Source organism: Calonectris borealis, chromosome 12 (genome assembly GCF_964195595.1).
Source record: "Calonectris borealis chromosome 12, bCalBor7.hap1.2, whole genome shotgun sequence".
Classification (NCBI taxonomy): domain Eukaryota; kingdom Metazoa; phylum Chordata; class Aves; order Procellariiformes; family Procellariidae; genus Calonectris; species Calonectris borealis.
In genome coordinates this window covers 20,965,170-20,978,823 of record NC_134323.1, presented here as the reverse complement: position 1 = coordinate 20,978,823, position 13,654 = coordinate 20,965,170, and the positions used below count along the sequence as shown (strand labels likewise).

The 13,654-nt window shown below is 38.4% G+C and overlaps 1 protein-coding gene across 1 annotated transcript in view; it reads left to right on the top strand.

Annotated features, from left to right (window-relative positions):
* Nucleotides 1-13,654, top strand: part of ZCCHC14 (zinc finger CCHC-type containing 14) — a 52,656-nt gene that overhangs the window by 25,687 nt on the left and 13,315 nt on the right. The window contains exon 3 of the mRNA XM_075161559.1: nt 10,952-11,025. Coding sequence (XP_075017660.1) covers nt 10,952-11,025 — 74 coding nt within the window. The remainder of the gene's footprint in view (nt 1-10,951; nt 11,026-13,654) is intronic.

Sequence of the window (13,654 nt, the reverse complement as noted above, 5' to 3'; positions counted from 1 at the left end):
CTCTTGGCAAGACTGTATGTACTCAAGGTTTTGCCTATTCTAGATTAGTCCCTTAGTCTAGTGTTTTTACATAGCATGCTAACAGAATATTTTTTCATTGTTAACAAGGTTTTCGTGCTGTAATTTTTTAGGAAAAAAAATTTGAAGCTGATATAAAATTACTTTGTCCTTGCTGCTCACGCTTGCTTGTTGCTGCAGCCTTAGTCATGAGTTTGAAGATGCTGATACGGTCCTAAAAAATGCAGAAAACAGCACGTGCTTATTTACACGAGCATTAAACTATGCCGGTCTGGAGTAGCTGACTTTCAAATAAGACTAGCTGTGTGTATTCATGTGCCTTTGAGCTTGAAATGCGCATTTCTGCTGCATTTTTGCTTCAGAGTTGGAAACTCTCAACTGCTTTAGGTAGCTGAAGAAATCCTTCGGCCGAGGTTGGAGCAGCCGGCCATCTGATCTCAGCGCTCTGGTGTTTTATCACCAGATTGCCCTTCAAGCCAGGGCATGCTGGCTGAGCAGCTGCTGCCTCAGAATCTCCCTGACAGGGGTCCATCTATGCAGATATATGGTTACATGCTGCAGCCCGCAATCTGTATTTGACTGTGCTGTAGGGAAAAAAACCATATGTTTATATAATAGGTATAATTAATATATATACATATAATGTTCAGGTCCTGACTTGGTGACTTTTAAGCATAAAGTGTTGCTGGGCAAATCCTCATCGGATGCAATTATGATTGATTACAACTGTAATTGTTTTTATGCAGTGGGGACTGGGTCTTTTTAATAAAGAGTAACAGTGGATTATAATTATCTAAGTGGGACCTAGAAGACTTAAATGAGTAAAATCTTGTGTGATGAACGAAAACTAACAGGTAGCAGGCAACCTTGACTCGGTTCCCATTTTCCTCATCCCTCCAAAAAAGGTAGTTTATTGTTAGTTCAGACTGCGCTCAAAGGTGCCATTTGGCATTATTTCCCTGGTGGGTCTGGTGTGTTGGCGTGAGGCTCGATTTGTCCATCAGTATTTAGGACATCACTCAAAACTTCAAAGCAAATGCCAGCTCAGATTCCCAGCTGTGGTGACTACCTGAATGTGTCATGGTTTCCCCATCTGGTTTCCTTTCAGGGTGCATTGGCGAGGTTTGTACGCTCTTTCTAAGCTCAGGGTATGTGCCTGTTCCATGCAGACACACAAACTTCAAAGGCTTCAGCTGAATAGTTGGGTTTGTTTCCTCTGGTGATGTTTGGGATGTAGTGAAGCCTGGGTTTTCTGGGGTTTGGTACACTTCAGCACAAAAACTGTGATTAGGGGAAGGGCCTACACTACTGAGAGTGTTTTCCATGGAAAACTGACTTTGCGTTTTTAGTTTGGTAGGTGAATATAGCATTCAGATTAGAACTAATCATCTGGCTCGCCTTGGGTTTGTGGGGGTTCAGTGAATTATGTGCCAGGGAAAATGCTTTCTAGGGAAGCATAAGATTTCTCTAGGATGAGCTAACTTTCTCTTTAAAATAAACAAAATCTTGGCTTTGTTTCTTAAAAGTGATCTAAGAACAGTAAATAAAATAATCACTTGATCAGATAAAACTAGACTAAATATACAACTGCATGTTACTTACCCAGTAAGTAAAAGTATTTATATACAAAGCTGAACATCTCTCTTGATTGCAGAGATATTTTTACTAGCATGGGCTATGTAATTAGATATGGGCAGCCTGCTTATTTTAATTGCCTATATGAGAATGTATGTTAGCGGTTACTGAAGTTGCCTTCAAACTGAGCGTTTGGGCTTATGGTCACTTTAGCAGGAGTAATTCTCAAAATGAGTTGCGCATTCCTCTGAGAAGTCTACTCTTCTTAAATCAGAGAAGGAAGATGAGTCATTGGGCCAATTTCTAAGCAAATCAAGTACACAGCTGCATTCATAACTTACACATGCTTTTCTCAGTTGTATGAAAATAGTTAATTAGCTGCAGTTACGTGTAGAATTAGCCAGCTTGGGGAATTAGGCAGTAAATATATTTTACAAATTAAATTCTGAAGTCCTCTGAAAAACAAGCAGTCCCCCAATCCCCAAGCAACAAAATCTGAGCACATGCTTAATCTCAAACACTGTGACTAGTGTCCTCAATTTGTTGTAGGATACCTTTAAGCCTTCAGTGTTGCAAGCATTTACCTAAAACTGTGCTTGAAAATGCCAAAGTTTTTCCGTGGTATTAAAAAACATAGTTAAGGATTCCTTTTTGGATATGTTCTGCCTGATATTATAAAGAGATACACCTTCACTTGATTAGAGCTACTTGAATTAAGGAATATGTTTTACCTGTTGCTCAATCGTCCCTAACTAATGTCAAACTCTTGCAGCCTTTCTTGGCTCTATCATAGCTCTCTTTTCTGCCCAGAGCATTATTATATATATTTCAACAGCATATCCTTGGTAAATATATGTTTCAAGGCACAGCACCTGTTTAGTGACATGTGTTGGTGCTCAGATTTAGTAAGGCAGTGGAGCTGTTACACAAATATGTTCAATACAGCAGCCCCTTCTGGATAATTTATTCTGTAAAGCTTTTTCTGGCATTAGAAAAAAAAAAAGGCAACTTGTAAGGCAGCTGTCTATTCAGTGGCGATGGCAGGCAGTTCAGCAGCAGTAATGCAGAAGTTGGTACTCTTGGCCTGAAGGATTTGGTAAGAAAAACCTTCAAATTAGGGTTTGAAGCTGTATCTTGATTTTGAAAGCAGCTGACTGATTCTTCTGGGTTTTACATTTTCCTGTCCAGATGGGAGTATTCTCCAGCCTTCAGTCCATACAGCTTTTTGTTTTAAGCTTTTGAATCCAATGAAGTTGTGAAACTATTCTTTAGGTTGATTGGCTTTTGTGGTTGACTAAAGTGCTGACAGTATCATTCAGTATTACTCAAAACAATGTATGAATTAAATTAAAATCTTAAAAGCTAAGATATACAGACTTTTTAAAAATATCTGTCTTTTTTGGAGAAACATAAGAAGGTCACTTAGTTGGCAAGTTAAATAAGCCAAACTAAGGAAACAGCAGGAACACAAAAACTACTAGCTTGATTGGGGGCGAGCGATACAATCCCAGCGTATTATTCCTTCCTATATGCTGCCAAAAGTAAGCTAATGTCCTTGATTTTTAAAAAACCTGCGTAATTATTTCCTGTGGAATACTGCAGTTCATAGTCTCCAGTCTTGCTTTTAAATTAAAGTAGGATTAACTTGTCACTTAAACTCATGTTATAAGTAGGTGTTGTTTTTGATGTTAAATGTTCTCTAAATTGGAAGAACCCTTTTTTCTTACAAAGAAAAATGACAGTTCTAAGAGCGTTTCTTCTGCTAATGTTGCTGCTAACAGAAATTTTTCATTATGTCCATGAAGCTTTAATTTCCAGTCTCTTCCTATGTGTTTTTGTAGAGGCAACAGCCAGCCAAAAGACTTTCTTGTTAACTAGTAAAACTGTTCTGTTTGATTATGAGTTTTTTCCTAGCTGTCGCTTCCTTTTTAAGCAGACACCATGGAAAAGCTGCTGTCTGCTCTTCCACTTTTAGTCTTAGAGATACCAGCAGAAAACTGGACGGTGGACCCTGTTACGAGGCTGAACTGGGTCCTAACAAGTCCAACATACTTTAAACTTGAGTTCTGTTTTCTCCCTTTTTCCTCCACGAAACGGTCTGTCTTATGAAGAGAAGAAGATCAGCTTATGATTGACTTCTAAGGAACCACAAACTGTTAATCTTAAGAGAAGTGAAGGCCATAAAGTGGACACGCAGGGAGCGGCAAGTGATACGCCGTGCTCAATAACTGCTCGCCAGTAGTTCTTGGGTCATGTACTATGGCAGACCCCGCTTCATCGGCTTCAGTCACAGGAATGGGGGAAAAGTAGAGGCCCCTTTTTGTTGCCTGCTAAATTTTCCCTCCTTTGTTTTTCTAAATGAAAGCTGTGATGGTAATTAGTCCTGTCTCCTGAATTTGTGTTAGCCAGGCAGAATTAGTTCCTGCAGGATACTTGGCTTAAAGAATTTGGTAATCAGAAAATGACTGCTCCATTTGGACTCTCAAGTGAATGTGTGACTTCTTTTCAAGGGTGTTTCAATGATTTTTGTGTTGCTGTGGTCATTGCTAAGTTTCAAAGATACTGTAAATGTAGTAGTCTTCTCCCTGGAACGCGGTCTTTGATTTCCTGGATGGGTCAGGCTTCACGGAGTATCTTGAAGATATCTGATGTGGGAAGAATAAGCAAAGAGCTTACTGTGCTTTCATACCAACCACAATTTTTTCTGCCCTCTTGTGGAGGGGGGATGTAAATTCTACATAACTTATGGTTCAGTTTAAATGTTTCTTAGCAAGCAGCAGTTTTATATTTGCATAAAGATTTTGGGATCACTTAAGTGTCCCAATTACACCTCATCACATGATGTTTTCTCCATCCATAACCACTATATTATGTGAAAACAGGTTAATATCTTAATAAATTACCCTCCTGTGTCTGGAGAGTTCTGAGAATGAGATGTCATTTCTCTACTACTAATATAATAATGAAAGATCATTCTTACATGACAAATCAATGTAGTAAACTGTAGAGAGAATTGCTTCATCCTTTCCCATATCTGACTTTTTCTAGAAGTAGTAAAATAAGTGTTTCTTTTTGAAAGTGATCTTATTTCCTTACCTCTCTTCCCTCACTTTTAAGGAAATACTCTAAACAGTTCTTGATGCTCTCAAGTGGAGGCATTTTTTCCATCTGGTATGGCTGTAGATAGACAAGCTCGTAGCTGCATGATGTGCGCTTGTCACTTATATTTACCTCTGACACTTTTTAATTGTTTGATACACTTGCATTTTAAGAATATATTCTAGGACCTGCCTTTTCATGTTCTTTCACTCCCCAGAAGCACAGTTTCTGTTAAGTGCAAACATTACATACCAGCAAGCATCTCTTGTTATTCCATTATTTGGACTCTGGCCCATCAATATTTTGATGCAGATTGGATAGCTCTTACCTAAAAGGAATAGTTTGTGAGTTAATGAGTCATGAAACAATCCAAGGTGTGCTTTTGCTGGTTGTTGAATAGAGCAAAGTTCAACTTGAATGGTTTCAGTGTCATCCTCTTAGTATTTAGTGATTCAGAGCCTATGAGGTCCAAGTTTGAAAGTTCGTCTAAGCTTGTTATGAAGTGAGGCCTCGGGGACAGTGGAAACTTCCTCTGAAGAAGTCTCAGGGACAGATCAACAATGCCAGTTCTTTTCTGGCTTAATGACAAAACTATTACCAGCTAATATTGTAGTTGTCCGATTTGTTGAAAGGAATTATAGTAAATAAACATGAGATTAACCTGATTTGAGGTCCTGGGACTTATCATTAACACCAAGCTCTCAGCAGCCTGAAAGAAGCTGATCAATACCTGAATTATTTAGATCCCAATTCTCACTAATTTCACTTTGCTGTTAATCTTACAGACTCCGGCCAACCATTTCTGTATGTGCTTTGAAAAACTAAGAGTTGATTCTGCAAGTTTTCTTCAGGCCTCCAGTATTCCAGTTAATGAATAATTTAAGTTTTGAGGAGTATGAGGCTAGGGAAATAAAATACATGTAGTTGATTAGAAAACTTGCTCTTGTATGTTTGTGCCAGAAGAGGATCAATGTATTGGCTGGTGAGAAGAGTGTATCTTAGTTTGGGGGTTTTTTCCATTCCATCGTAGCCTAGATAAAAAACTTTAAAAAGATCAGAAATGTGAAAGCAGGAAGCTTTCTGACAAACAGACAAAAAACCCTCTTAAGCTGATAGTTCTAAGCAGTTTCTCAGCTTCAACTCAGTTGATCAGTTGATCTTTCTGTTAAAAAAAGCAACCACCAAACTTTGTAATTTCATGTGCTTTGTTGCCATGCATATGCTTTGAAACTAGCAAATAAACTTTCTCCTCTTTTCCCTCACTTTTGCCTGTATGTATGGGAATATAAATACTGGTGGGTTTGAGGGTTGAGCGGAGAGGCTTTGTGGGTTTTTGTTTCCAGTTTTTGTGCAGTCACTTGGGATTACCTTCTGATGTCTAATGGACAACAGTAATTGAGTAATGCTGCCGTTGAAGTATTTCTTTTAGAAAAACAGGAGGAGATGGCATGTGAAACTCTTGGTGTTGCATTTTTGGTTACCACTTCTGTGTAAACAAGGATGTGGAAAGTATTTTATTAGTTCCCTTTTGTTAGGTAGACCTTTTCAGCAAAAATTCAATTGCTGTATTTGTGTTTGAGTGCTTATTTCCATGAAGGCATAACTTAATGAATGAAGATTAATAAATCTCTAAATCCAGAAGCATCAATTATGATTATGTACTTGGCCTCCTGTATAACACAAACTAAAGGATTTTACTTAGGATTTTTTCCCTGCTTAAAAAAATTGTAGCATTTCTGCTTTTTTGTCAAGTACCATGTCTCAAGAGCTGCACAGGTTCAACCCGGTGTCATGACACTCAAATTTTACCACCTGAATGCTGGAGAACAGTATTTCCGTGCTACATGCCACACAAACTGAACCTATATGCAGTGATTTAATAAAAAGGAAAATAACTAGCAAGGTATGGAGTAGAAATTATTCTTTCAGACTGTGTGGTAAATTCTTCCTGGTTGTTTCAATGTCATTCACTTTAACCCAATTGCTCAGCTCTTGTGATGTGCTCCTGGCTTGCAGTCTTATCTGTAATTTCCATCTAGTGTTGCACAAAAAAGCTCTAGACTCTCATCTATGTTTTCTTTTGGTAAAGAAAACTGCTAAAAAAAAAAAGCGCTGTGTAAAGCTATTCAAGAGAATCAAAGTGTTGATTGAAGGCTAGCCCTTTTTCATAATATCCAATATTTCAGCGCTAACACCAGCACTCTAGAATTAAATCAAACACCCATTCCACCAGTTTTACTGTGCAAATCAATGTAATTTGTACCTCACTGCTGTTCTCCAGTGGTATAATTTGAGTTTGATGCACTGGATCTGTTTTACCTGGACATTTTGGAACAGTGGGGGGAAAAAAAAACAAACCACTATTTGAAAAGGAGAAAAGATGATTTAGAAATCACACCCATTAGAGGAACCGACTCTGCCTCTGTGCTGTAGTATTTCACATGCAAGCTTCCCTACTTGATACAGTTCTATGTGCAATTGAAAACTACATGAAGAATGCAGCAAATAAAGTACTAAAAAAAAACTTAGGAAATTTGATTGCAGAAAATCTCTGCAAGTGAATGAAGATGTTTTTGTGCTTGTCTGCTGCTCTTTCAACATAGAGTTCAGCAAAAGACAAAGGTTCAGCTATTTAAAAATCTATTCCTGATTTCTAGTAACTACGCATGCATGCTTAGGGTTGTGTGGCTGTGTCCCAGTACCATGCTCTTTTCTGAATGGTGCCACAGGACACTTAAAACACAGATGGGAGCCTCCTGCAGTGCTGAAGTTCCACAAACCTCCTTTGTATTTCTCTACCCCTTTTGTGTGTCATTTGTGATCTCATCCCCCTGTTTCACTTACCTGCCTTAATTTCCCAGCTAATTATGGCTAAATCTCCATGACAAAACGTCTTCTGTGCCCCTCTGCCAATGCAGCCTAGAAAGCCTAGCCGTGAGGGAGGCACATACGCATGCAGGCACAAGCACTTTTCTTGGATCGTTTTGCAGGGAAGTGCTGGGAGAGAGGAGCAGACAGCAAGGTATGTCTCTGAGCTCTGGTATCAGGTCTGATAGCCTGCCAAGCTGCTCTGCTCGGTGCCTGTCCTGTGCACAGCAGCAAAGCCTAACGTGGAGAGCATAGCTGGACTACTTGTGGATGAGTTCCCATTGATTAGTTCCAGACCTAAAGCTCAGACTTAAGGTAGTGCAAATATCCTTGCTCTGGCTATCTCCTGAATTAGAAACATTTTTTATATCCCCTGGGTTGGGAAGCTTGAGTTTTGCTGAATTCAGCATCCTGAAAAGACAACAGTATCATGTGTCCTTAATTCCGTACAAAGGTTTTTCTGGTCATGGAATCATTTATAGTGATATTGGGTAGAGTCAGCTCTTTGAGCAATTTCCCATGTGTTTGAGAGTAAATACAGTTTAAAAAAAAATTTTTTTTTTTTTTACTGTATAATTTGTTAGACAGCAAATTTAATATCCACTCACTCCTGTTTGGTAGATCGCACCTTTTTCTTCCTGAGTTTTGTATGATTGATTGCTCTGAATAAAGTTAAGCTTCATGGTAGGTTTAAAAAGGCTATTTTAATAAAAGCAACCACAAGTTAAATAATATGAAGAGTATGTGAGAGGCCACATAACAAAAATATACAACTTGACAAATTAAACAAGAACTGTAGCATTTTTTAGATGGATGATATTTTGCACAGTATTGGCAGAAAATTACTGGAGCACTTTGTATATAACATTAGAAATTATCCAGTCAATTGTCCCTAGAAGCATATTGCTCCTGCACAATGAACTATATTTCATGTAGTTCAACAGACCTAATCTTACAAGATTCAGTTCAGGATCACTGCAGTCAGCGCAGAAATACTTACCTAATGGTTCACTTCGCTAATTGCAATCATTTTCCAGAGGATAAATTCGCTACAGCAGATTATATTAACTGAACAAGTTCAGACCAGAACTTTAGCATGAAAAGGTCATGTAACTGTCAGCACAACAAAATCCACAAGGTGATTTAACGTTTGTTATTAACCCACATAGTAAAACACAGATAGCTTTATTTTATATTGATAGGTAATCCTATTTTGCTTGAACTACTTTAGAGGAATACTGGATAGATAGAAGAGGTGGTATTTGAATACTGTAGAAATGCCAATGATAAGAACAGTTTCAGTAAAGTGACACTGGATTTGCTATAAATGACAAATGTTAAGTAACACTTGCTATGTCTTGCTGGCTTTCTTTGTCCGACTCCAAAACCAGGTGTTGCAGCTGTTGACACTAGGCTTTCTACAAGTTATTTGCTCATCCTTCAGCTGTTTCACCAACAGTATGGTGATACCCCCTCTCAATATCTACTTTACAAGTTCTTTCTAATTATAATTCTGAAGTACATATAATTCCAATCAATATTTTAACTGTGATCACAATTAAGGTGCCCTGACTTCTCTTAAATAAGTGTACCGAGGTAGATTTTTCTTAAAATGGCAAGAAAACCTCTGAACCGCGTGCATGTTTAAATCTTCATGCCACTACATACTGGCTAGGTAGCTCATCAATGCAGAAGATTTATTCCTGTGGTGCTCAGCGTGTGGTGCCACAGCACAGTAGTACTGTAAAATGATTTCAGAAGCGTGAGAGGAATCCACTGAAACCTTTTCAGAGGAGCAGGTCTCTACAAAAAGCATAATATGCGGGAGAAAGTAGTAAGTAATGAATTGACATTATTCATAAGCTCAGGGGATTTATGTTATTGTAATTGGGAATTACATGGAGAAGGAACGGTTGAGATGATCATAAAAGGCATGTTAATTCCGTATTTTAAAGACGGGCACAAACATCTGTAGATCTATTTAAAACGTGCCAGTTCTAAAAATTTCGACTGCAAATAAGTAAGACTCAAAGAGGAGTCTTTAAAACAGCCAAGACCTAGGTTGTAATGTTTTTAAATGACTAGAACACAACAAAAATTGTTAAATGGCCACGGTAAAGACTTCAGGTCATTATTGTTTTAAGGTAGAGGAAAATCAAGCTCCAGACTGGCAATAGGGTGGCTTGGCTGAACTCCCACTGTGGGGAGCGGGGAGATGCCTGGCTGATGAAACAGGTTGCCTGTTGTAATGTCGTTGCTGTGACTTTTGGACTGCAACTGTTTTGTTATGCAGTTATGTTATGAGGAGGATATATGTGATAAACATACGTTTGAGTCTTACAGGTAATAAAGTATACAAATAGTCTTGAAAACAGGTAAATATCTTGTAAATAGTGATTCCCCAGAAACAAAATGGTAGGGCTCTGTGTTTTGCTCATTAGGACCGCTACGTGAAAACACAATATACACAGCATGTATCCCTTCAAGCACCTGTTGCTTGGAGGTAAAATTCTAGTGACTTTGTTTCACTATAATTGCTTTCGCATTTTTAAGCCACTGTAAATTGACTTTTTATGAGAAAAATTCTGTGTGTGTATCCCCATGCGTGCAGTCAAAAGGCAGGAGAAATTTGCAAGAGGAATAGAAAGTCAGGAAAATAACCTTCATAAAGTTTAGCATGGTGGAATTTTTGATCTGTGTGTAATGGGAAATGAGTGTCTCCAAGAATTTAGTATATCAAATACCTGATGTGTAAGATCGTGTCTTTAAAGGCTGCATATCGTATGTAGAGATGGAAGCAGTGACCTGTACTGTTATTCAACCCTTTCCACAGAAAGAACCTGTTTTTACTTACAACTTACTCGAATTGCAGTAATTGAGGCTGAAATTTTCCGTGAAACTGCAGTCAAGGAGGAGTCGTGATGTCAACACAGCAATAAAATCACACTAAACTCCGTGCAAAATCAGCCCCTGAAAACATGGAGACTTTTGCCCATCTTCATTTCTCTGTGCGCCAGTTTTCCGTGGGAGGGATGGTATTTGGTACTTGATGTTATTAAGATAAATCCATGCACGTTTGTGTAGCATTCTGTTATTATGCCGATCAGTGGTATGATAGGGCTATGAGGAAATAAAAAACTTTGCATTTAATGTATTGTTTGGGTACCGGTTGAAAGGAAGGCTTGCTAAGGCTAGAACTGAAAGCATCACGGAGCAGTGGTATCAGCCTTCCTATCTGCCGAGCGAGGCAAGCCTGAGCTCTGCACCTGCAGCACTGCCGCAAGTCGTCGGATGCTCTCAAAGCAAGTCCTGGCACTACCAAAGAGTCATCGCTTTTGCATGCATTTAAGAATATCCTCCTCATTTTTCTTATCTCTCTGTTTTTTCATAGTGAGTGTTGAAAAAGTGGAGTTAAAGGGACTGGCACACAAGAAGAATGAAAGAAATGTTGAATATTCCTTTGAGGTAAGTTTTTGTAATTGTTTTTTTTACTATGAAAGAAGGGAGGATAATACTTAAGGAGGAGTTAAATTTTCAAACCTTATTTTTTAGATCTCAGACACCGGTCTAGTGGAGCGCCTTGGGGATAGATGCTAGTCGTATTTTATAATCAATGATTTGGAAGTAGTCATAAATTGCTGTTGATGAACATTTGTGGATGATGCAGAGTGGGACCCAGGCAAAATAAAAATACTCACTCTAATGCAGCAGGTTGTGGCAAAGCATATCTTTAGGGGAAAAATATCATGCCATGCTTACAGAATGGGTTATCTATGTGCCGGAATGCAGAAGCTAGAAAGAATTTAAGTCTTCATCTGGACAAAGAAAAATTAGATTCCTAGGTCAGTGCTGCACGTATGGGGAAAGAGGTAGGATGGTCATTTATCTTTGCATTCGGCATTGAGGGGAATGTGAGACTGTGGCATATGGTTCAGGTGTTACTGGTTTTAAAAGGGATGTTGAAGAATACAGAAAATAGCTATGGAAATTATTCAAGGCTTGAGGAAAATGCCGTGTAGTGAGAGAGTTAAAGAACTTGACTGAAAGATAACTTCGAGTCTCATGTAAAAGCATTTTCAAAGGGAAGAAAATATTTTATGGTAAAGAGGGCGTTAATCTAGCAGAAAAAGGCATAACAGGAACCGTTGTCTGAAAATTGAAGCCAGACTAATTCAAACTGGAAGTGAGAATAGTTTCTTTGGAATGAGAGTGGTTAGCCACAAGCTGCTAGGAGAAGTGGCTTCCCCCCTGGTTTTTACACAGCTTTTGGAGGTTTGGTCATTGCTCACAATTTCTGTGGAGGGATGACTTCATTCTGTGAAACCTTGAGTTAATAGCAGAGACTGGCTTCTGGGTGCTGGCGAGAAAGAATGACAAACTGCTTTTCTCCCATCTAGTTGGAACGACGTATTCCAAAATTCAGAATGCAAAGCCCAGAAAATGTCTTTGGTTTGCTTAATGAGGCAACAGAGCCAAACAGTTGGTGAGAAAAGGAGAACCCGAAAGAAAATGGACAGTAGAATTTCAATTATCTACAACTTTTACCAAAAAAAAAAAAAAAGTTTTTCTTTAAAACTACCACCCAAGATCGAGCATCAGCGTCGTCTTGTGATGTTGACAGCGTTAACCTCCGCATCACTTGATTCATGGATAACGTTCTGAATTTTCTGAATCCCATGATTGTTCCAAATGTCATCAATATTAGAAAGGATTTTTTCGAGGGGTTTTAAAAATCTTTATGAAGTATGCAGTTGTCTGGACTCCAGTTATGTTTTAGTATCTTGTGAAACATCCTTACCTATTATAAATTTTTCTATAAATACCAGAAATTACTTTTACCAGTATTGACAGCTTGTAACTGAAAGAACAGTACATAGTTTAGCAGAGCTAATAAATTGCTGTTTGCTGGGTTAGAAACCCAACTATTAAACGTTTTGTTTAGTAGCTTGGGAATAGAAGGTCAATAGATAGAGCAGTTTAGTGTTTTCAGCATTGCTTGGCAATGCTATCGTTCCCTGCATTTACAGTTCACGTTACTGTTTTATAAGTATTGAAAACTATAACAAGTTAGCAAAACATAAGTAAATGTCAGTTTATTACGAAACTAGAAAGAAAGATGAATTTCTCCTACATTTTCTGAAATTTCTTACAAATTTAAAGAAATACTACTTTATCACGAACTTTAAAAAACAAGCAAAAAACCCCCACAGGTTTTGTAAAACCAGAAACTGCTTGAGTTTTCTTTCTTCTTTTTTTTTTCCCTTGACTTTTTGTGTAACAGCTCTGCAGAGAGGAAATTCCTCCATTATGTAATATATTTTGAAATACTCTTCTCTCACCAGTCTTTTTGGCAACATTCTGATGGCTGGAAAAACTTTGTGTATGTTTTCAGTTGTCATTGAAACTAGCGTCATGTGAGAAGATGGCCTCCTGATTCTTAAACACGTAAACCCGGCTTCTTCCCCTGTAGAACTGCTGCAGATCCATACGCCTTCCGAACGCTTTGAATAGATACCTTAAGTCTGAAGGGACTTGCCACTGGCCAGGCTCATGCTGATGTTCTTTGTGCCAAGAAATCCTGACTTTCGGCTCGGTTAAACTAATCATCTACCAACCGATAAATGCCTCTGTATCTAAGAATGTAATGACTTAATGCAGAAAGCGTATGGGAAGAGATGCTGAACTATTTCCTTTTTCTAGGGCAGATACAAGATGGTGTCTAAAGAGCGTAGCTAGAGCAGTAGCTGCAGGTTTCGTTTCTAAGGTTTTGCCTTTTTTTGCAGTAGGGTGATGTGCTGCCATCTTCAACTTTGCATGGCATATGGAGTTGATTAATTATAAATAGGCACTGTTGTGCTGTGGTGAGTTGTTCATATTGTGCATCAGACTCTACAAACCAGCTGTTTTCTTTAACAATAATAATAAAAAAAAATTTCCATTACTTACTAGTCTGTTCCTTAATACTGGATGTCTGCAGTGTGCAATGGCTGTGTAAACTATGAAGTGCTTTTTTAAGCATTCAGAATAGTCGTTAAGTATAATAACAGCAAGAATCGGGCAGCGAGGGAGGACTGAGTAATAGTTACTTGTGCAC